At 31.9% G+C, this 21,618-nt stretch overlaps 2 protein-coding genes and 1 non-coding gene across 3 annotated transcripts; 2 read left to right on the top strand and 1 right to left on the bottom strand.

The window, feature by feature from the left end:
* The first annotated feature begins 1,312 nt into the window (after window positions 1-1,312).
* On the top strand, window positions 1,313-4,020 carry LOC102628112 (uncharacterized). Its single transcript, XM_052439155.1, has one exon. The coding sequence runs from the start codon at window positions 2,603-2,605 to the stop codon at window positions 3,836-3,838; it is 1,236 nt and encodes a 411-aa protein (XP_052295115.1). The 5' UTR covers window positions 1,313-2,602; the 3' UTR covers window positions 3,839-4,020.
* LOC127901963 (small nucleolar RNA R71) lies at window positions 1,884-1,992 on the bottom strand. Its single transcript, XR_008054368.1, has one exon. It is a non-coding gene; the product is annotated as a small nucleolar RNA R71 (small nucleolar RNA).
* A 3,017-nt stretch (window positions 4,021-7,037) lies between the features above and the next one.
* LOC127901728 (uncharacterized) lies at window positions 7,038-7,592 on the top strand. The gene has a single exon (XM_052439158.1). It carries the CDS (start codon window positions 7,038-7,040, stop codon window positions 7,590-7,592), a length of 555 nt encoding a protein of 184 aa, XP_052295118.1.
* Window positions 7,593-21,618: the final 14,026 nt, after the last annotated feature.

Here is a 21,618-nt window from a genome sequence, read left to right as displayed (position 1 = left end):
TTAATTTTATACATATTTTATATTTTGAAAATTTGATTTATTGTAGACAAACAAATGAATTTGGCACAATAAATTCTTAAGATCTTAATATAAGGCATGGTGAAATGGTATTTTGACTTATTGTAGACAAATTAAATTTTGGCACAATAAATACTTAATCCATCATAAAATTAAAGGGAAAATAATAATAATTTGTATAATTAATCTTTTGGGTAATAAATCTAAAAAATTAGCAAAAAGAATTTATTAAGTTTTATTTACTTCTAAGAGTGGATCCACAACCCTAACTAGTTCAATTTCATAGTTTCATTTAAATTAAGTTGTTTATATTTAAGTTTTAATTTCAATTTTTAGTTAAAATAAAATAAACTAATTAAATCTTTTCTCTGTGGATCGACCTCGGACTCACCGAGTTATAATACAACAAGACACTCTTATACTTGGGAGTTAAAATTTACTTGTAAGTTGTGTCAAGTTTTTGGCGCCGTTGCCGGGGAAAAGTTTTTTATTTGGTTTGTTTTTCTGTTTTTTATTTTTCTCTTATATGTAAAATTTCGTTTGCCCCCTTTTCCTTTTCTTAAATTCTCTTTTGTCCCCATATCTTTCATTATTCTCGTTTCACCCCAATAATTTCTGTTTCTAGCCCAATCTTCTGATAATTACGTTCGGACCCTGACATCTTTCAACTGTTTCACTTTCATCCCAAATTGCTAATTCTAAACTTCTAAAAATTACAGTTTGACCATAAAATTAAAAATAATATGCAATAGAATCCCTAGACGAAATTCCTCAACATAATCAAGACTTGGACATATTTGGACATACTTTGGACATATTTGGACTAATTTTGGACCAAACTAACTTTAACTACTAACTCTAATTACTAACTCTTAACTTACTAACTCCTAACTCCTAACTTTTATTTAATTTCAGTTATTTAATTTTCTGCATTTATTTTATTTCGTATTTATTTATTTGTTTTTGCTTTATTGGTGGGTTTAACCACCAAACTAACTACTAACTACTAACTCTTAACTTTTATTTTCAGTTATTTAATTTTCAGTATTTATTTAATTTTGCATTTTTTATTTTTTTAATTGGTGGGTTCAACCACCATTTTTTTTATTTTGCATTTATTTATTTATTTATTTTACTTTGTTGGTGGGTTCAACCACCATTTTTCTTTCTTTTTCTTTTTCTTTCTTTTGCATTTATTTTATACTTAATTTATTGTTAATTGGTGGGTTCAACCACCAAAATTGTTATTTAATTTTCTTTTGTACACTTATATTATTTGCTTATTTATTTTTTAATTTTATTTTGTTATCAATTTGTGTAAATATTATCTTTATAACATAACCCTTGCATGAGACATTGGTCTCGATCTTCAAGTGGCAGGTTAATTCGTAGATCTCAATCTCCACCACCAATCATGGATGAGAATGAAGGCGAAAATGGTTTGGATGAACTTAATCCTCAAATTGATCAGGGAGACAACCAATCTCAACATGGGCATGATCAGAATCAACCAAGGACTCTGAGAGACTACATGAATCCAACCAGAACCGGAGCACCGTCGTGTATAGTATTTCCTCCAAAAGCATCTCGATTCAACTTTAAACCAGGTATTATCTAACTTTTACCAACATTTCATGGTTTAGAATATGAGAATCCGTACTTGCATCTAAGAGATTTTGAGGAAGTTTGTAATATATACACGGACCAAAATTGTAGCATGAACATAATTAGATTAAAGCTTTTTCCTTTTTCATTAAAAGATAAAGCTAAAACTTGGCTACAAAACCTTAGATCTGGATCAGTAAGAACTTGGAATAACATGCAAGAACAGTTTTTGAAAAAATTCTTTCCACCTCATAGAACAAATTCTTTTAAAAGGCAAATCACTTCTTTCACTCAAAAAAATGGAGAAACATTATACCAATGTTGGGATAGGTTTAAAGAGTTGCTTAACATATGCCCACATCATAGTTTTGAAACTTGGCGATTGGTCACTTATTTCTACGAGGGCTTAATACCCCAAAGTAGACAGGTTGTTGAAATGATGTGTAATGGTGAATTTAGGGATAAAAATCCTGAAGATGCACTAGATTACCTTGACTAATTAGCTGAAAATGCACAACATTGGGATACTGTTGGAACTTTTGAATTGACAAATAAGCAACAATCATCTCCATCTAGTGGAGGAATCCATAACCTTAGGGAAGATCATGATTTACAAGCAAAATTTGCATCCCTAGTTAGGAAAGTTGAAGCTTTGGAGCATAAAAAGAGTGATCAAGTAAAATCTGTTCAAGAAATTGCATGTAACATATGTAATTCGAATGATCATTTCACTCAAGAGTGTCCCACTTTGCATGCACTTAAAGAATGTCTAAATGATCAAGCTAATGTCATTAACACTTTCAATAAACCAAACCCATATTCACAGACTTATAATCCTGGTTGGAGAAATCATCCGAATTTCAGTTGGAGGAATAATAATAATGCACAATCTTCACAAGCACCACCTCCACAAAATTTTCAAAATCCTCAGCCTCATGCACCATATGTTCCACCACCCTGGAAAAATCTGGAAGACACAATGCATTCATTCATCAGAAAGCAAGATGTTATTAACAATCAAAATGCACAAACTTTTTCTGATTTGAAAGATAATCTTGCTAAAATTGCTTCTGCACTCACCATTCAAGAAAAAGAAAAATTTCCAGCCCAACCACAACCAAATCCTAAAATTCAACAAAATCCACCCACAGACCAAGTCAAGTCAGTTATAACTCTTCGTAGTGGTAAGGTTGTTGATAGACCTATGCCTGAACCTTATGAAAATGATGAAAAATCAAAGGGTAAGGAAGGACTAAATGAACTTACACCTAGTGAGGAAATAACTAGTGTTCCACCTGAACCACCATTTCCGCATGCATTGAATAAACCAAAGAAATCAGACCACTCTTCTGAAATTTATGAAATCTTTAAGCAAGTGAAAGCTAACATTCCTCTATTAGATGCAATCAAGCAGGTTCCTTCATATGCCAAATTTTTAAAGGACTTGTGCACTGTTAAGAGGAAATTGAAAGTAAGAAAGAGTGCTTTCATGGCCGAACAGGTAAGTACAATTCTGTCTACTAATAATAAGTTGAAATATAAAGATCCTGGTTGTCCTACCATTTCTTGTATTATTGGTAACCACAGAATTGAGCATGCTTTACTAGATCTTGGTGCTAGTGTTAATTTGCTTCCATATTCAGTTTATCTTCAACTTAATCTTGATGAGTTAAAATCAACTTCAACTACACTTTTGCTTGCCGATAGATCAGTTAAAGTACCAAAAGGAATAGTGGAAGATGTTTTAGTACAAGTTGATAAATTCATTTATCATGTGGATTTTATTGTCTTGGAAACTAAACCTGTTGTGAATAATTACAAACCAGTTCCTGTAATTTTAGGTCGACCATTTTTAGCTACTGCTAATGCTTTGATTAATTGTAGGAATGATTTAATGAATTTATCCTTTGGAAATATGACTTTGGAATTGAATGTTTTCAACATGTGCAGGCAACCTAATGAAGAAAATGAGAATGAAGATGATACGGATGAACAAAAAGAATTGTTTGAATCTTGTATCAAGGAAAATATTCAAAAAGGGGATTTTTCTGAACTTTCTAATGTTTGTTTAGTTAATTCAATTGAGTCAAATAAGCAATTTGAACTTGATATTTCTAATATAAATTCGTTGCTTGATTCTGTGCAGACTTCGCAAAATTATGATGACGAGCCAAAATTTGAGGAGCTTGTAAGTATTGAAAAGAAAGAACAATAAGAAGCACCTAAAATGGAATTGAAACCTTTGCCTGAAAGATTGAAGTATGCTTTTCTTGGAGGAGAACAAACTTATCCTGTTGTGATTTCTTCTACTTTAACAAGCGACCAAGAAGGTAAGTTACTTACTGTTCTTAAAAAGCATAAAAATGCAATAGGATGGACTTTAAATGACATTAAAGGCATTAATCCCTTAATATGCACACATAGAATTAATTTGGAAGAAAATGCTAAAATATGTCAACAACCTCAAAGAAGATTAAACCCACACATGAAAGAGGTAGTCAAAATAGAAGTCCTTAAATTACTTGATGTGGGAATTATCTACCCTATTTCTGATAGTAAGTGGGTAAGTCCTACACAAGTAGTGCCTAAAAAATCTGGAATCACTGTTGTTAAAAATGAAAAAGGTGAATTAATTCCAACACGAATTACATCTAGAGGTCTTTATGGATGATTTGACTGTGTTTGGGAATTCTTTTGATGATTGCCTTGATAATTTGGAGAAAGTTTTAAAAAGATGTGTTGAAAAAGAACTCGTGTTGAATTGGAAAAAATGTCACTACATGGTTCCTTCTGGAATTGTTTTGGGTCATGTTGTTTCTATTAAAGGAATTGAAGTTGACAAAGCAAAAATCGAAGTCATATCTAAATTGCCACAACCAAAAACAGTTAGAGATGTGCGATCCTTTTTAGGACATGCAGGATTTTATAGGAGGTTTATAAAAAACTTTAGTGCTATATCTAAACCACTTTGTAACCTCTTATTAAAAGATGCACCGTTTGAATGAAATGATGATTGCCAAAAATCTTTTGAAAAAATAATTTGTCTTTTAATATCTGCACCTATTATGTAATCTCCTGATTGGTCTTTGCCATTTGAATTAATGTGTGATGCAAGTGATTTTGCTGTTGGTGCTGTTTTAGGACAAAGAAGGGATGGTAAGCCTATTGTGATTTATTATGCGGGTAAGACTTTGGATAGTGCTCAAATGAATTATTCTACAACTGAAAAAGAATTACTTGCTGTGGTATTTGCATTAAACAAATTCCGTTCATCTTTGCTTGGCTCTAAATCTGTTGTGTTTACTGACCATGCTGCTGTGAGATATTTGATGAGTAAACAGGATGCCAAACCGAGACTAATTCGTTGGATTTTGTTACTACAAGAATTTGATCTTACCATCAAAGATAAAAAGGGTGCTGAAAATGTTGTTGCTGATCATCTATCAAGACTTACATTCGAATTCTGCAATGATATAACACCCATAAATGATTCTTTCCCTGATGAATTTTTATTTTCTGTTACTTCAATGCCATGGTATGCTAATATTGTTAATTTTCTTGTTACAGGTAAAATGCCTTTGCAATGGAATGCTCAAGAGAAGAAGAAATTTTTTGTTGAAGTAAAGAAATTTTATTGGGATGATCCTTATTTGTTCAAATATTGCCCAGATCAAATTTTTCGGCGATGTATTCCTGATAATGAGGTAAGTAGTATCATTAATTTTTGTCATTCTGAAGCATGTGGTGGTCACTTTTCTTCAAGAAAAACTACTGCTAAAATTTTACAGTGTGGATTTTATTGGCCTACCATGTTTAAAGACACATATGAATTTTGCAAAAGTTGTGAAAAATGTCAAAAATTGGGATCAATTACAAAAAGAAACATGATGCCCTTAAATCCCATACTTGAAATTGAAATATTTGACTGTTGGGGAATTGATTTCATGGGTCCATTTCCATCATCTTTTGGATTTGTGTATATATTAGTTGCAGTTGATTATGTCTCAAAATAGATTGAAGCAATTTCTTGTCGAAATAATGACAGTAAAACTGTGATTAAATTTTTAAGAGAAAACATTTTAAGTCGATTTGGAATCCCTCGAGCCATTATCAGTGATGGAGGTAAGCATTTTTGTAATAAGTCATTTGAGTCTTTAATGAAGAAATATGGAATTACACATAAAATTGCTACCCCTTATCATCCTCAAACAAATGGTCAAGTTGAATTAGCAAATAGGGAGATAAAACAAATTTTAGAAAAAACGGTTAACCCAAACCGAAAAGATTGGTCTCTTAAACTTAATGATGCACTTTGGGCTTACCGCACTGCATTTAAAACATCATTAGGAATGTCACCCTATCGGTTAATTTATGGTAAACCTTGTCATTTACCTGTTAAATTTGAACATAAATCACTTTGGGCTATTAAAGCTTTTAATTCAAATTTGGATGATGCTGGTAATGTGCGAAAATTGCAATTGAATGAACTTGAGGAATTAAGGAATGGCATATGAAAATTCAAGAATTATTAAGGCAAGAACAAAAGCATTTCATGATAAAAGAATTTTTCGAAAAACATTTGAGATTGGTCAAAAAGTGTTGCTTTATAATTCTCGTCTTCATTTATTTCCAGGGAAGTTAAAGTCAAAATGGAGTGGCCCATTTGTTGTAAAAAATGTATATTCATATGGGGCCATAGAAATTGAGAATCCAAATAACGGTGTCACATTTAAAGTTAATGGTCAAAAATTAAAACCATATCTGGAACATCACCCACGTGACGAGGACACCGAAATTAATTTGGATGACCCACCAGTTCTTGATTAAGTCTTTAATGATTTTTTTTGTTTTACTATTATTTTACCGTTTCATTCTTTGATTTTTTTTCTTTAGATTTATGCACTGTACATAGTTTTTTTTTAACATTGTTTTTCTTGTGTAAGCGTGTTTGTTTGACAGTTGTACATTCTCTCATCAATTTTCATTTTACATCATGAGCACCTCAATGAGAAAATACATGTTCGCACATCTTAAAAGATTTTGGCGTATAAAATTTCACTTAAGAGGCCTGATACAAAGCTGTAAATCACATCCACTTTGGGATCTGCAACCACCAGAATTCGTGTCCTATGTTGAGGATCTAGAGGGACAACTCAAAACAGTAGAGAGTGGCATATATGAATTTCAAATGGAGCTTGAGGTTAACTCAATGAGAGGACGAATGTAAGTTCATTTTCCTTTTATATTGTGTGCTTTTTTTTTTTTGCTCGCTTTCATGCTTGATATGATTTTGCAGATTTGATTTTGGTGTGTTTTGATTTATTTTCCCGTATAAATGGCGGATAACGGTACTCCGTGACTTCTTAAGTCGGTATCTTCAGTTTCCCACAATAACTGAAACCCCAAAATCAAACATGGAAGAAATACAACATAAACTCCATAAGCATTTTCCCTCTCTCCCTCAGAATGCTCTCAGAAAAATTTACAAAGCTCGTTGTGAACGACTGCGTTTGTTAATGATCAATGGCATTCCTTCTGACATTCGTTGGTTAATTGAAGCAAAGGTCCGATTAGCAGGTGAGTTTTCTGGTCAATTTGTTTCTTACATGCCTGGTTTTGGTAAAAGTACGTTTGCTAAGAAAAGGAGAGCTAAACGAGTTAGCTCAAAATGTCATAACTGTGTAAGACTTGGTTGCAAACGACCGGATTGTAAATCTTTAGGAATGGGTTTTGATACTCGTGAAGATAAAATTAAATTCGTTAAAGATGGCATGAGTAAAGAATCGTTGGATGATATCTTACGATCTCTTGAGACGCATCGAAGCGGAATTGTGCAACGTGAGATTTACAATTTGTGGATACTATTCCAAAAACAAAGTGCACAGTTTAGTCTTGGGAATCTGACTCAAAAAGACCTTGTTTGCCAGTTTATAAGAAAACTGGATGGGAAGCCGATCCTCCACCCATAGAGGGCGTTCAAGCCATTACTGGACGTAAAACTAGAGGAAGATGTGAACCACAATCACAACTACCAGTAAATATCCTTTCACTTCACTGTTATTTTACTTTACTGTTATTTTATCGTTTGCATTATTGCATTTAGCGATGTGATTTTGTATTTAATAAATATTTGGTTTCTTTTACTATTTTCTTTTTCTAATAATCACTTTCTTTTTACTGTTTGTTTTTGAATTATTGAGCCACGAGCTTTCCTCGTCATTTGACAAATATGCCAACCCATTTACAGCTGTTTCTCATTATTTATGTCACCAAGATCTTTAAATATGAGCTCGTTTTTCAAACACTTACAACTTGTTTTTGAAAAATTAGTCCAATGGCAGCATCTTCAAGTAAACAATTCAAAAATATTTGTGTGCTTTCTGGGTTTCACTATAGAAAGTACAAAGAGTTCGTTCAGGCAGCTGTAGATCTTGGTCGTGTCATAGCAGAGAGGAAACTGCATCTTGTATATGGAGGAGGTAAACGAGGGTTATCAAGACTTGTTTCAGAAGCTGTTTTTACTAGAGGAAGCCAAGTACTCGGCATTATCCCAAAACCCATGAAACCGCTAGTGTGCATGTCTGGCCCACCAATTGGAGAAGAATTAGTGGTATCAAGTATGAAAGAGAGAATATCTGAAATGATGAATCATGCTGATGCTTTTATTTTCTTGCTAGGAGATCTTGCAACTTTTGAGGCACTAATTACATTTGCATCTTGGGCCCACTTGAACATTCATAAAAAACCCATCGGTTTGTTAAATGTTAATAATTTTTATGATGGCTTGCTAACTTTTATTAACCATGCAATAAAGAATCATTTTGTTCCACATTCTGTAAAAAAACTCTTTATCTCTGCTTCTACTGCTAATGAGTTACTTGATCTTTTACAAGCTTATACACCATAGCTGGATCCACAGACTGTTGCACTGAATTGGTCGACTAATGATGGTAACGGTAACAGTAGCAGTAATAAGAAGTGCGATTTAGATTTAACTCTCCGTTTGTAAATATTTTCTGTTGTAGTGTTCATGTGATGTCTTCTACACTCTTTCTCTTTCCTTTTAAAACATTGAGGACAATGTCTTTTTCAGGTTGGGGGGAGGGAATAGTTGATAATTGTGGAATGTCTTAGTCCTGGTTATGTGTTTACAAAAAAAAAAAAAAACAATAACAAATTTTTTTTTTCTGTAAAGACTAACTTAGGACAAATTTGAGTCGAAGATGGCAGGATATAGAGAATGTAGTCTCTCTAGAAACGCATCTTCTTAATCTTAAGGGTGTTGTTAAAAAAAAAACAAAAAAAATTGACTTTTTCTTCATCTTTGTTATCTACTTTTAAGCTTCTGTATCAAGTTCAGGTGAGATCTCTTCTTCTTCTTCTTTTATTATTCTCTTTTATTTTTATTTATTATTTTTTTTTGCATATCTGTAAAATTATAAAATGTTAAGATAATGTTTAGATTAGGTTGTGGGGTGGGGATAATTGACGTATGTTTTAAATATGTGTGTTGTTTTTCTCTTTTCTCTTTTCTTTTCTTAGTTAAAAAAAAAAAATTTGTTTTTTGTCTAGGATGGCCGTGTAAAGAGTCACGACTTTTGAGACGCATCCTAATAGTCTTGTTGTATTATATTTTGATTTTGAGATTCATAGTAAGTTGTTTTTGTTCCCTTTTCTTTGAATTACTTAAATTTGTGAACTCTCCACTTGGTTATTAAGTTATTTAATTATTTACTCATTTAACAGGTATTATTGAATCATTCTTCACACACACATTATGACACATACTAGTGGGTTGTAAGTTAAAATTTTACAGCATTTAGTTCTTTTGATTTATTAGGAATAGTATCTAAGGTAGTAGAAAGTGTATATTTCTAAAAAAAAAATCAAAAAAAAAGAAGAAGAAGAAAATGTTTTTAATTTTGTTATATCTAGAAACCCGAGTAATTAAGTCCGTAGGGGTGTTTCAACACCTAGTGCTCTAAGGTCAACTGGTCTAGGAGTCACTGGCCTAAAGCTCGCTACATGGGTAATAGATATATCGTTTGTTTATTAGAAACCCGAGTAATTAAGTCCGTAGGGGTGTTTCAACACCTAGTGCCCTAAGGTCAACTGGTCTGGGAGTCACTGACCTAAAGCTCGCTACACGGGTTAGAAATGTAATATATAAAAAAAATATATATGTGTGAATAATCTATTGCCTAAAGATATAATTTCTAATGAATTTTAGAACGAAAATGTTGTTTTTCTTTTAATAAAGCCCCATAAGTATTGTGTTAATTAATTGAGCACAAAAGAAGGTTTGATGATATTCTAGATAATGAGTGAACATCAATGTGGTAAAGGAATTTGGGAGAGTTCATTTGTTTGGTAATTTAGAGGATAGATGAACAACTATTAACTTGCATGTGAATTTTATAAATCTTAATTTAATATAACGCTTTAATTGCTAGAGGGCTAGCAATAAGCTGGTTGGGGGGTGTGATTAGTATTAAAAATTGTTTAATTATCAAGCGACAATATGTTATTTTATGCTTATGTTATAATTTATATTTGTGTTTATGTAATATATTATGAATTATTAATTATGTTTTAAATATATTTAATTTTGTGTATTTTTATGTGTTTATTAGGAAAATTATTAATTTCACGTACTTCGAGGCCCCAAACAGATAAACGGAGGTCAAATTTGAATTTCGGAGGTCTGAAAACCTTAAGATCAATCAAGATCGGCTTAAAATTGGGCTTGTGTAAAAAAAGTTGACTTTTCCTGTTGACCGAGCACTGATTGGATGATGAAATGAGCTTACAATAGATATGAGTGCATGGGATAACTGGCAATCTTGACTAAATCTCAACCGTTCATGATTCAATGGCCATGATTGTGCCATGTGGCAATGATTGGTGAAGCAAGTTGGAGGATCCGAATCTTTGTATTCGGGTCGACCCGATCCACCCATTAACCCGCCAAATCTCAACCGTTCTTTGGGCAAATCGGACGAGTCAAATGATGCCATGTGTGATGTTGACTTTTGAAGTTTGACCAGCCATTGGATCTTGATCTAAGGGTTCTGAGGAGCACATGCATGAAGCCTATGATGGACCGCAAAGCACTGGATTATGAATTTATTTTTCTATAAATAGAGCCTCATTTTTATGTTTTAATCATCTCTCTACAACTCTCTTCTTCTCAAATTCTCTCCATCTCCTTGTAATCTTGATTTCTAGGTGTGTTTTTAATATTTTGTATAATTATTTTCATTAATAAAATTAGTTTTATTTCCAATTTTAGTTGTTTTTATTTCTTTTAATTATAAGCAATTCAATTTTACTACTTCTTTTTATTTTAATTATGTTTAACTAAATAATATTAGTTAGGGGAAGGTGAAACTCTTAAGAAATAAATATAATTTAATCAAATTCTATGTTTAATTTTATAAATTAAATTATTTTCTATTTAATTTTATACATGTTTTATATTTTGAAAATTTAATTTATTGTAGACAAACAAATGAATTTGGCACAATAAATTCTTAAGATCTTAATATAAGGCATGGTGAAATAGTATTTTGACTTATTGTAGACAAATTAAATTTTGGCACAATAAATACTTAATCCATCATAAAATTAAAGGGAAAATAATAATAATTTGTATAATTAATCTTTTGGGTAATAAATCTAAAAAATTAGCAAAAAAAATTTATTAAGTTTTATTTACTTCTAAGAGTGGATCCACAACCCTAACTAGTTCAATTTCATAGTTTCATTTAAATTAAGTTGTTTATATTTAAGTTTTAATTTCAATTTTTAGTTAAAATAAAATAAACTAATTAAATCTTTTCTGTGGATCGACCTCGGACTCACCGAGTTATAATACAACAAGACACTCTTATACTTGGGAGTTAAAATTTACTTTTAAGTTGTGTCAGAAAACAACACCTGGGAATTTCAAGTGCTGTTTTTAATAGCAAACAATAGACACGATAACGCTCAAAAAAAAATTTTCGGTGCTGTCTAACTATTATAATTGGTCTAAAATGTTCACTTGAAACTTTCAGATACTATTTTTAACATCAAACAATAGCATGATAGCACCTAAAAATGTTTTGGGTGCTATCTATCTATTAATAACAGCACTTATAACTTCCAGGTGTTGTTTTTAACAGCTAACAGCAGCATGACAGCACCTATAAAATTTCTTAGGTAATATCTACCTGTTGTAATTGTGTTAAAACAACACTTGGAACTTTTAGTAGTTTTTTTAACAACTAACAGTAGCATGATAGCACCAAAAAGTTTTTTAGATATTGTCTAGTTGCTGTAATTGTGTCAAAACAACACCTCAAAGTTAAAGTGTTGTTTTGAACATCAAATAACCTGATGACAACAAGCTAAAAAATTGTTGGATGCTATCCAGTTGTTAAAAAACAGTACTTGGAACTTCTAGGTGCTGTTTTAAACAGGAAATAACTGTATGACAGCAAACAATAGTAGATTTTTTGCACCCAATGACAGACTTAGGTAGGGATAAGAAAAATCTTAATTATCTAGCCACTCTATTAATAGGACTAATGCTAATCATTTAATACTCCCCTCATTACAACTAGTTAGCTAGACCATCATCATCAATATAATCTAAAGTAATGTTGCCAAACTACAAAAAATAAAGTATCCAATTAATCCACATTTTATTTCTTAAACACACATTAAATTGAAAAACATGAATAATGGGTCATTGGCATTAACTTTAATCTATGAGATATAATCAAATGAAACTACAAGTGATTAATTATATCCTAACAATGAGATATTAACTGTCTTTGACATGCCTAATTGTTGTTGGGTGAGTCAAATCCAGTTACCCGTTTACCAGCAACCTTGATATACATTAAGATAGTTGTTTACAAATATACATAATTAGCCAAATATATGAATTTAATATATTTTCTATTTACTAAATTACTTAACTTAAAGAACCAAATACATGCATTTATTCACAATTTAGAACAAAAATTACCATATATATTACAATATAGCATTCAAAGATTTGGTCAATTTCCCCCACTTACCTCAACTACTTCTGTACCACAATTCTGAATACGATTTGTCAGGTAGTCAATTTCTTTAAGGGTGAAAGAGCATGATAGTTTAACCTATAAATTAGGAAACAAATTATCACTACCTAGCGAAAATAAAAATTGGCTGGAATATGAAAGTCAAAGAAGTATACACACAAGAATAAAAATACTTTGAATGTATGAAAACATTTTCTCTTTGTCAAACCTGAGATAGAAGATTTAAATTAGTAAACATCAATTTCTCTAGGGTGAAGACCCAAGACGCTTGTCTACAATGAAGCCTGTAGAATGAAGGAACATGGAGGCAGTTCGACATAGACGAAAACAATTGACGGTGAACGAACACGGTGGTAGTGTCGGCACACTGAACGGCCTTGACAATAGTGGCGGCATGAGCGTTTGCTTAGGCAAGGTTACGAAGAAGAAGAGAAGGAGATTGCGTGAAGATTGAAGAAGAAGAGAAAGAGATTGCGTGAGGATTGAAGAAGAAGAGAAAGAGTGTTGTGTGAAGAGGGATATTGCACGTTACTTCCTTTTTCTTTGTATCCATTTTTTATTTTTTAAAACAAAAGTATATGATGACTATTATAAAAAACGATCATAATATGTATCAATAACATTCATCTTTACTATTTATATTCAATGACTATTATTATATCATAACCGTCATTAAATTAAAAGTTCTAAAGGAATTGACATACAATGACCGGTATCTTAAATAATCATCATTAAATAATTTTAATGACAGTTCTATTATATAACTAGATCATAACATGGACCATTTTTACAAATAATTGTTATTAAACGTAACGCTATATTTTAGTTGACATTTAGTGATTGTTGTATAATAAAAACTGTCATTGTAAACTTCAAACTTTTAATGATCATTTTAACAAATAACAATCATTATAAGTAAATATTAGATATTATGACTGTTCACATAATAACAGTCATTAAATATTTTTAATAATAGTTTTTAAGTAAAACTTTCATAACACATGGGTCATTATTTTGTATTTTTGTAGTAGTGCAAGTTACTTATAAAAATATATATTGTTAATGATTGATTGCAGTTAGGGTAGAATACAAATAAAAGAATATGGTACTTGAGAGTGGACAATATTTTATTGTGCATGGATAATTTGAGTGTCTATTATAAAGTTTTATATATGTAGTCCTTCTGTAGTACTAGTTAGGATGTCACTAAAATATAAAAAACACATATTCAAATACATTGATTTTTGCCCGATATATATTGAAATCTGTGTTTTTTTTTCTCTCACTCGAGAATTATTTTATATATATAGTTGTTTAGATTTAATTTACTAAAAAAAATTAAAAATCAAAGCAGCTAATGAAATTATGGGCCCACGATTCCTAATTAATCACACACCACCATTTTTGAGCTAATTTGGAGGTTCCGTTAAATTTTTAGTTCTAAATATTATTAGATAGCATGATCAAATTACAAAATGATAGCATGATTATATTGATTATGTTATAAATTAGGAACTTCGTTAATATTGTTTTAGATTATGAACCCCGTTCATATGAATATAGTGAAATATTATCTAAGCAACCCGAGAGAGGGGGTGAATTGGGTTTTTAAAAATTAAGCTAAACAAACCACACAACAATTTAATCTATTACCTTAATTAAATCAAAAACAATAAATTTAATCAAGCAAGATAATAAAAGAGTAAGGGAAGAGAAATTAAACACGTGATTTTTACGTAGTTCGGCTAACCGTGCCTACGTCCACTCCTCCAAGCTCACCGAGCTTGAGGATTCCACTAAGCAAGCCTCCAAGGCTTCAACCGCTCTTACAATACTTCCAATGTGTCAATAAACCTTTACACAAAGAGATTGTCCCCAATATCTTATCTCAAGTGTATCCCAACACTTACAACCTCTCAATTTGATTTTCAAAAATATTACAAAAATAAATCTCTCTCACACAATGTGTTTGATTACAATGAAAATCTAAAGTGTGAGTAAGTGAGATGAATACAAGAATTTAAAACTCAAAGAAAGTTGTATGCTCAATAATTTGCTCAATGATAATTGTTGGAATCGTTAAAGTTTGAATTTGATTGAGCTTATTTATAGTTGGAGCTGAAAACTAGCCGTTTTTGACTTTCTGCTCACTGTCGAATCACCGTTAACTAGATGTCGGATCGTCGCTTTGACTGGTCAATATGACCGTTGGTTGAATTTTCAAATTGTCGGATCGTCTTTTTCAAGATGTCAGATCGCCGTTAGTGTCCAGAGGCTACTCTTCAATTCTGTTCAATGTCGGCTAGCCGTTACAGTTTGGCCCCAAAACTTTATAAAATTATATTATGACCCAAAACTTTATAAAACTTGTCAAATAAGTCCATTTCCAGAATTTTAAGCAATATTTTCTAATTTTAAAGTTCTCAAAACTTTTTCAATTTAAATCATTAACATGAAGATCATAAAATTACTTTTTATTGAATATAAAGGCTTTATAGTATGAAAACTATATGAAATAGTAATTTGAGCTTTTAAATCAATCTTAATCAAGTTTGTTATCATCAAAATCAATAGTAAAGAAATACTTATGTTAATAATCTCTCCCTTTTTGATGATGGCAAACTTTTCAAGAAAATGCTTGTGCGATTTTGCTCCCCCTAAGTAAAATATTTGTAGAATTTAGCTCCCCCTAAATATGTGCCCATCAATTTTTAACCTCACAAAAATAAATTTAATAAAAAGAAAATTTTTCAACAGATTATATATAAATTATCTCACCCTTCATCATAAAAAAGAAATGAGCGCAAAAAGATTAAAAAGAGAAGTTCAGACATTACCCATGTTAGAAAAAAAATTTCGGCAGAATCTCCCCTTAAAAATGAACATATCCTAAAAAACAAAGTAGTTAAAACACTCCAATATAAACTCCAATTTAGTAACCAACCTTCATACCAATAAATTCAACATAATCACAAGCAACAACCAAACATGTCATCAAAATCAACTCAATCATAAACAAAGTCCACATATCCAACAAAATCATCATAAAAGCATCACAAGCACAGTAAAAAACCAAATAGTATCACAACAACTACATAAGATGAGTAATGTTTTTGTGAAATGCATAAGTGCACAAAACTAAGACGGGGGCAGTGAAGAAGAGTTGCTGGGATCATAACCAAGGTGACCAAGAATGTGGCGCTGTCCAGCAAGTAATTCCATCTGCTAATCTAACATTTGCTGCCGAAAAGTCGCAAAGTCTTATTGAAGCTGCTGCTGCTACTGGGAGAGTGCATCCACTTTGTCGAAGAGCTGCTGAAGGTGGTCCTCAAAAGCAGAAGATGCTGCAGGAGGCACAGCTGGCTCGACTGGCTCCTCATCCTGCAATGGGGCTGCTGCTGCTCGTCGAGGGGTACGAGGTCTAGCTCTAAGGCGAAATCTTCATTCTTAGAGGATTGTGTCTTTACCCATTTCCTACATTTCTTAAAAAATCCAATCGCAAAAATAATCTCTCTACCTAGCTTTCAGGTTTCAACAAAAACAGGCTCAGTGATAGGTACTTTAAAGTACCTCAAAATCGTAGTAATGATGCTGCCATAAGGAAGGGACTGGTTGGTTACAACAGGTGTGGACAGCATATGACGGAGGATAGTGTAAGATAAGCTTACATGTCGTCCACGAATGAGGAAGTCTAATAAACCGACATCAAGCCTAGTTACCTCATCACTATAACCATGTCTAGGTGTGACCATGTGTAGGAGTATGATATGAAGTATGTATATCTAAAATGGGATAAGTTGAGACCGAAAAGACAAAGAGCAAAGGTTGTCGAAAAGATCACGACACCTACAAATATTCCGCACACCATCCACATGATGGAAATCATTAAAATCAAGCTCTTTGCAAGTAGTATAAATGTCTAAACCCCTATATTGAATGCCAAGAATACTACACAAGTCAACCTCATCAAATTCAATATGGACTCCACCTAGGAAAGTAATAATCTTAACTTGCCGGGTAGTGGAGAGATCCATGTTAGAGTAAAATACTCGCACAAGGTTTTCATAAACATGCTCTTCTATACTTAAAGCCTCATTCTAATGACTAAGCATGTGAGTAATACTGCGACCACAAATTGTAATATCCGAGAACTCTTCAATGTTAAGAAAAAAAGAGGAAGTTACCGGTTTGCCCATGAATTTATCGCTAAATCGCTGAGCAGAGTGAGCATTGGGAAAATGGAGACTCTCAAAGTCCTGAGAGGGAGGCCTGGAGGGACTGGAATTACGCGGGGCAGTGTACTTGGTTCGGGCACGCCTCTGTGACGTTGGTCTTGCGGCCATTGATGATTTTGGGAGAAAAGAAATAGGTAGAAAGGAGATTGGAGAGTCTAGAGAGTGATTGGAAGTTGAGATTTGACCGAAAATGGAGAAAAATTTGGTTAAAAATGGCAAGAACAGTGCAGCTGGTTCTAGGGTTTTAATTTTGGGATTTTTCAATTTTTTAAGCGAAAACAAGTTTTAATCAGTTAAAACGGTTCTAAAGAGGATAAGATTTATTTTTAATGCTTCAATTTGGTGAAAAATGACAAGAAAAATGATAGATTTGAGAGAAAGAAATAGGTGCAGTCGCGGGTTGAAAGAGAAAGAGAGTTAAGGGTAAAACGAAATGAGGAAGACGATTGGTCACCGTGCACTTATCACGGGATAACGATGAGCCGTTATAGAGATATCAGCAAACCGACAGCGTCCAGAGAGCTTGCCAAGGTTTCTGCCCGAAAACGGTTAGCCGTTTATAGTGATAACGGCAATCCGTTTTTTACAACTTATGATTTCGCACATGTATATTGATATTTGGCCAACAAATAATACATTCCAATATCATTTTATTGATCTAAAAATAATTTAAGGGCCAATTTAATGCATAATTCATGAACTTATATGTATTTAAACAATTAATTCATACATACATTTAAAGAATAATAATACAAACACCTCACTTATTTATCATGTTCAAACACTTCATAGTCATAAAAAATCATCAAATCATCAATTAAACAATTTCATCATCAATTAAACAATTTCATTAGACTAAATAACATGAGTAGAAAAGTTAATGTGAAAATTTCATCATCCTAAGTTCATGCCGAATTTTTGAAAATTGTTCTAAGTAAAGAGGTTTTGTAAAAATATAGGTAAGTTGTTTTTCCGTAGAAATGAACTCTAATGCAATATCTCCGTTTTGAACATGATCTCTCAAGAAATGATGTCTAATTTCTATATGTTTGGTTCGAGAGTGCTGAATGGGATTCTTTGAAAGATTTATAGCACTAGTATTATCACACTTAATAGGAATTTGTTCAAGATTAATGCCATAATCTCTAAATGTTTGTTTCATCCAAAGAGCTTATGCACAACAACTTCCTGCGGCAATATATTTTGTCTCGGTGGTTAAAAGTGCAACTGAATTTTGTTTCTTACTAAACCATGAAACAAGTGAATGACCTAGTAAATGGCAAGTTCCACTAGTGCTTTTCCCCTATCAACTTTGTATCCAACAAAATCCGAATCCGAATAACATGTTAAATCTATATGAGTTCCTCTAGGATACCAAAGGCCAAGATCTATAGTTCCACTTAAATAACAGAAAATTCTTTTTACAGCAAGTAAATGAGATTTCTTAGGACATGATTGAAATCTTGCACACAAACATACACTAAACATGGTATCGGGCCTACTTTCGGTTAAGTCAAGTAAAGATCCGATCATACCTCGATACGTTTTGATATCCACTTCTTTGTCTTTTTTATCTTTGTCAAGCTTAGTTGTTGTGCTCATTGAAGTGCTTTGGTCTTTGAGTCATCAATGCCAAATCTCTTGAGTAAGTCTTTCACATACTTACCTTGATTTATAAAGATTCCTTCCTCATTTTGTTTTATTTGTAGCCCAAGGAAGTACTTCAATTCTTCCATCATACTCATTTCAAATTCCTTACTCATACAAGATGAAAACTCCTTGCATAAAGACTCATTAGTAGAATCAAAGATAATATCATCAACATAAACTAGAACAACAAGAATATCTTGGTTCTTATACTTAACAAAGAGAGTAGTATCCGCTTTACCCATCGAAAAACCATTGTCCAACAAGAAATTCTTAAGCCTATCATACCATGCTCTAGGTGCTTGCTTTAATCCATATAATGCTTTTGACAACTTATAAACATGATTTGGAAATTTTTCATTTTCAAAACCAGAAGGTTGTTTCACATACACTTCTTCCATAATATACCCATTTAAGAAAGCACTTTTGACATCCATTTGAAATAAAATAAAATCTTTATAACATGCAAATGCTAATTGCATCCTAATGGATTCTAGTTTAGCTACGGGTGTAAATGTTTCATCAAAATCAATTCCCTCTTCTTGGTTGTAACCTTGAACCACTAGTCTAGTTTTATTTCTTACAATCAAACCAGATTCATCCATTTTATTTCTAAATACTCATTTAGTGCCTATAATGGATTGATGTTTCGGTTTAGGAACTAATTCCCACAAATTGTTTCTCTCAAATTGATTTAAATATTCTTGCATTGCTATAATCTAAGATTCATGATTTTTCGCATCCGCAAAGGATTTTGGTTCAATTTGAGATATGAATGCAGCATGCTCATAAGTATTTCTAAATGATGATCTAGTTGTTATGCCACTTAAGGGATCTCCTAAAATCAAGTCCTTAGGATGAGAAGAAACATACCTCCACTTCTTGGGGAGTGATTGAGAAATATCTTCATTTTGCTCCGCATTTGTTTCTTCATATTTCTCCTCTTGATTTTCATGTGGTGCATCCCTGTGGTTATCCTTTGATGACTCTTTTTGTAGTTCTTCATCTGCATCATTATCAACAACAATTTTCTCCGCATAGGAAGGGTTAGATTCATCAAACGTAACATGCATAGATTCTTCCACAACTAGAGTTCTTTTGTTATAAACTCTATAGGCTTTGCTTGAGTTTGAATACCCAAGAAAAATGCCAACATCGAATTTTGGATCAAATTTACCAAGATTATCTTTGTGTTCAAAATAAAACATTTGCATCCAAAAACTTTCAAATAACCAATGTTGGGGTTTTTATCTTTCTAAAGCTCATATGGAGTTTTATTAAGATAAGGTCTAATCAACACACAATTTAAAACATAACAAGCGGTGTTGATGGTCTCGGCCCAAAAATACTTAGGCAAAGAATTTTCATTTAACATGGTTCTAGCCATTTCTTGAATAGATCTATTGTTTCTCTCAACAACTCCATTTTTTGTGAAGTTTTAGGTGATGAAAATTGATGCATAATGCCTAGATTATTGCAAAAGGTTTCAAATGCATAGTTTTCAAATTCTCATCCATGATCACTTTTAATGCATGAAATACCATACCCTTTTTCATTTTGAATTTTCTTACAAAACACTTTAAAAGCATCAAGAGCATCATCCTTATTAGCTAAGAATAATACCCATGTGTATCTTGAAAAATCATCAACAATTACAAAAGCATAATATTTTCCACTCAAGCTAGCATACCTTGAAGGTCCAAATAAATCTATATGAAGTAATTGAAGCGATTTTGAAGTAGAAATATAATTTTTGCTTTTAAAAGATGTTTTGATTTGTTTACCAAATTGGCATGCTTCACAAATTTTATTTTTTGAAAACTGATTTTTGGAAGACCTTTAACTAAATCATTTTTAGAAATCTTTGAAATCAAATACATGCTTGCATATCCTAGTCTTATATGCCTTAACCAACCATCATCATGCAATGTTGAAAAATATTTATCATTAGTAGATGCACATTCTATGTCAATTGTATAAACATTACCACATCTATTTCCAATAAATAAAATCTTGCCATCACATGCATTTTCAATAACACATCTAGATTTATCAAAAGTAACTTTATAACATTCGTCATACAATTAACTAATACTAATCAAGTTGTGTTTTAAGTTTTCAACTAAATATACATTTTCAATTAGGGTTGACGAAATTTTATTGATATTTCCAATTCGGAGAATGTTTCCCTTTGAATTGTCTCCAAAAGAAACATCTCCACCGTTTTCGATTTTGGTGAAACTTGAAAACCATGCATAGTTTTCAGTCATATGCCTTGAACAACCACTATGCAAGTACCATTTATTTTTCTTCTTCTTCAAGCCCTGCAGAGAAAATCTCAATTCTTAGGTACCCAAAACTTTTTGGGTCCTTCAATGTTAGCAATGGTTTTTTTTGGAATCCAAATACATTTCCCACCATAATATACATTTCTTTTCACTGGACATCTGTTTTTCATATGACCATCTTGATTATAATAATGACATACAACTTGATTGTTAATAGATGTACTATTCACAAGTAGTTTTTATAATACTTTTGTTTAAAATTAGGCTTATAGCCAAGTCTTCTTTTATCAAATACACATTTTTGTGAAATAAGCAAGTTATCCAACATCTTTTACCCATTTGTAAATTTTAGCACAATTTCATTTAATTCATTATTCTTCTTCTTAAGCACTTCATTCTTTTTCATCAATTCATCTATATGTGATTTTTCATACTCATATGAAGTACTTTATTTACCTTTAAAAAATGCAATCTTATCATGCAACATTTTATTCTCTAATTCTAATTATTTTATCTTCTCATTATTGCATTTTTCCAGGACATCTTTTTCATTTGTAAGTTCTAGCATTTTCTTTTTAAGGCATGCATTCGTTTTGTCAATTTTCATAAACTCATCATGTAATTCTTTAAAAGCATCATACAATTCATCATAGGTAGGATCACTTACCTTATTGAGATCATCATCATCTCCTACTGCCATAAGTGCCATGTTTGATACTTTTTGCGATTCTTCTTCATCATCACTTAAAT

This window comes from Citrus sinensis, chromosome 4, assembly GCF_022201045.2.
Source record: "Citrus sinensis cultivar Valencia sweet orange chromosome 4, DVS_A1.0, whole genome shotgun sequence".
Lineage (NCBI taxonomy): Eukaryota > Viridiplantae > Streptophyta > Magnoliopsida > Sapindales > Rutaceae > Citrus > Citrus sinensis.
The sequence above is the reverse complement of the archived record's forward strand: the minus strand, read 5'-3'. Positions and strand labels throughout refer to the sequence as shown.

Excerpts from the sequence above, each read along its gene's own strand:
- LOC102628112 (XM_052439155.1), top strand. The coding sequence starts at position 2,603 with ATGCATTCATTCATCAGAAAGCAAGATGTTATTAACAATCAAAATGCA.
- LOC127901728 (XM_052439158.1), top strand. The coding sequence starts at position 7,038 with ATGGAAGAAATACAACATAAACTCCATAAGCATTTTCCCTCTCTCCCT.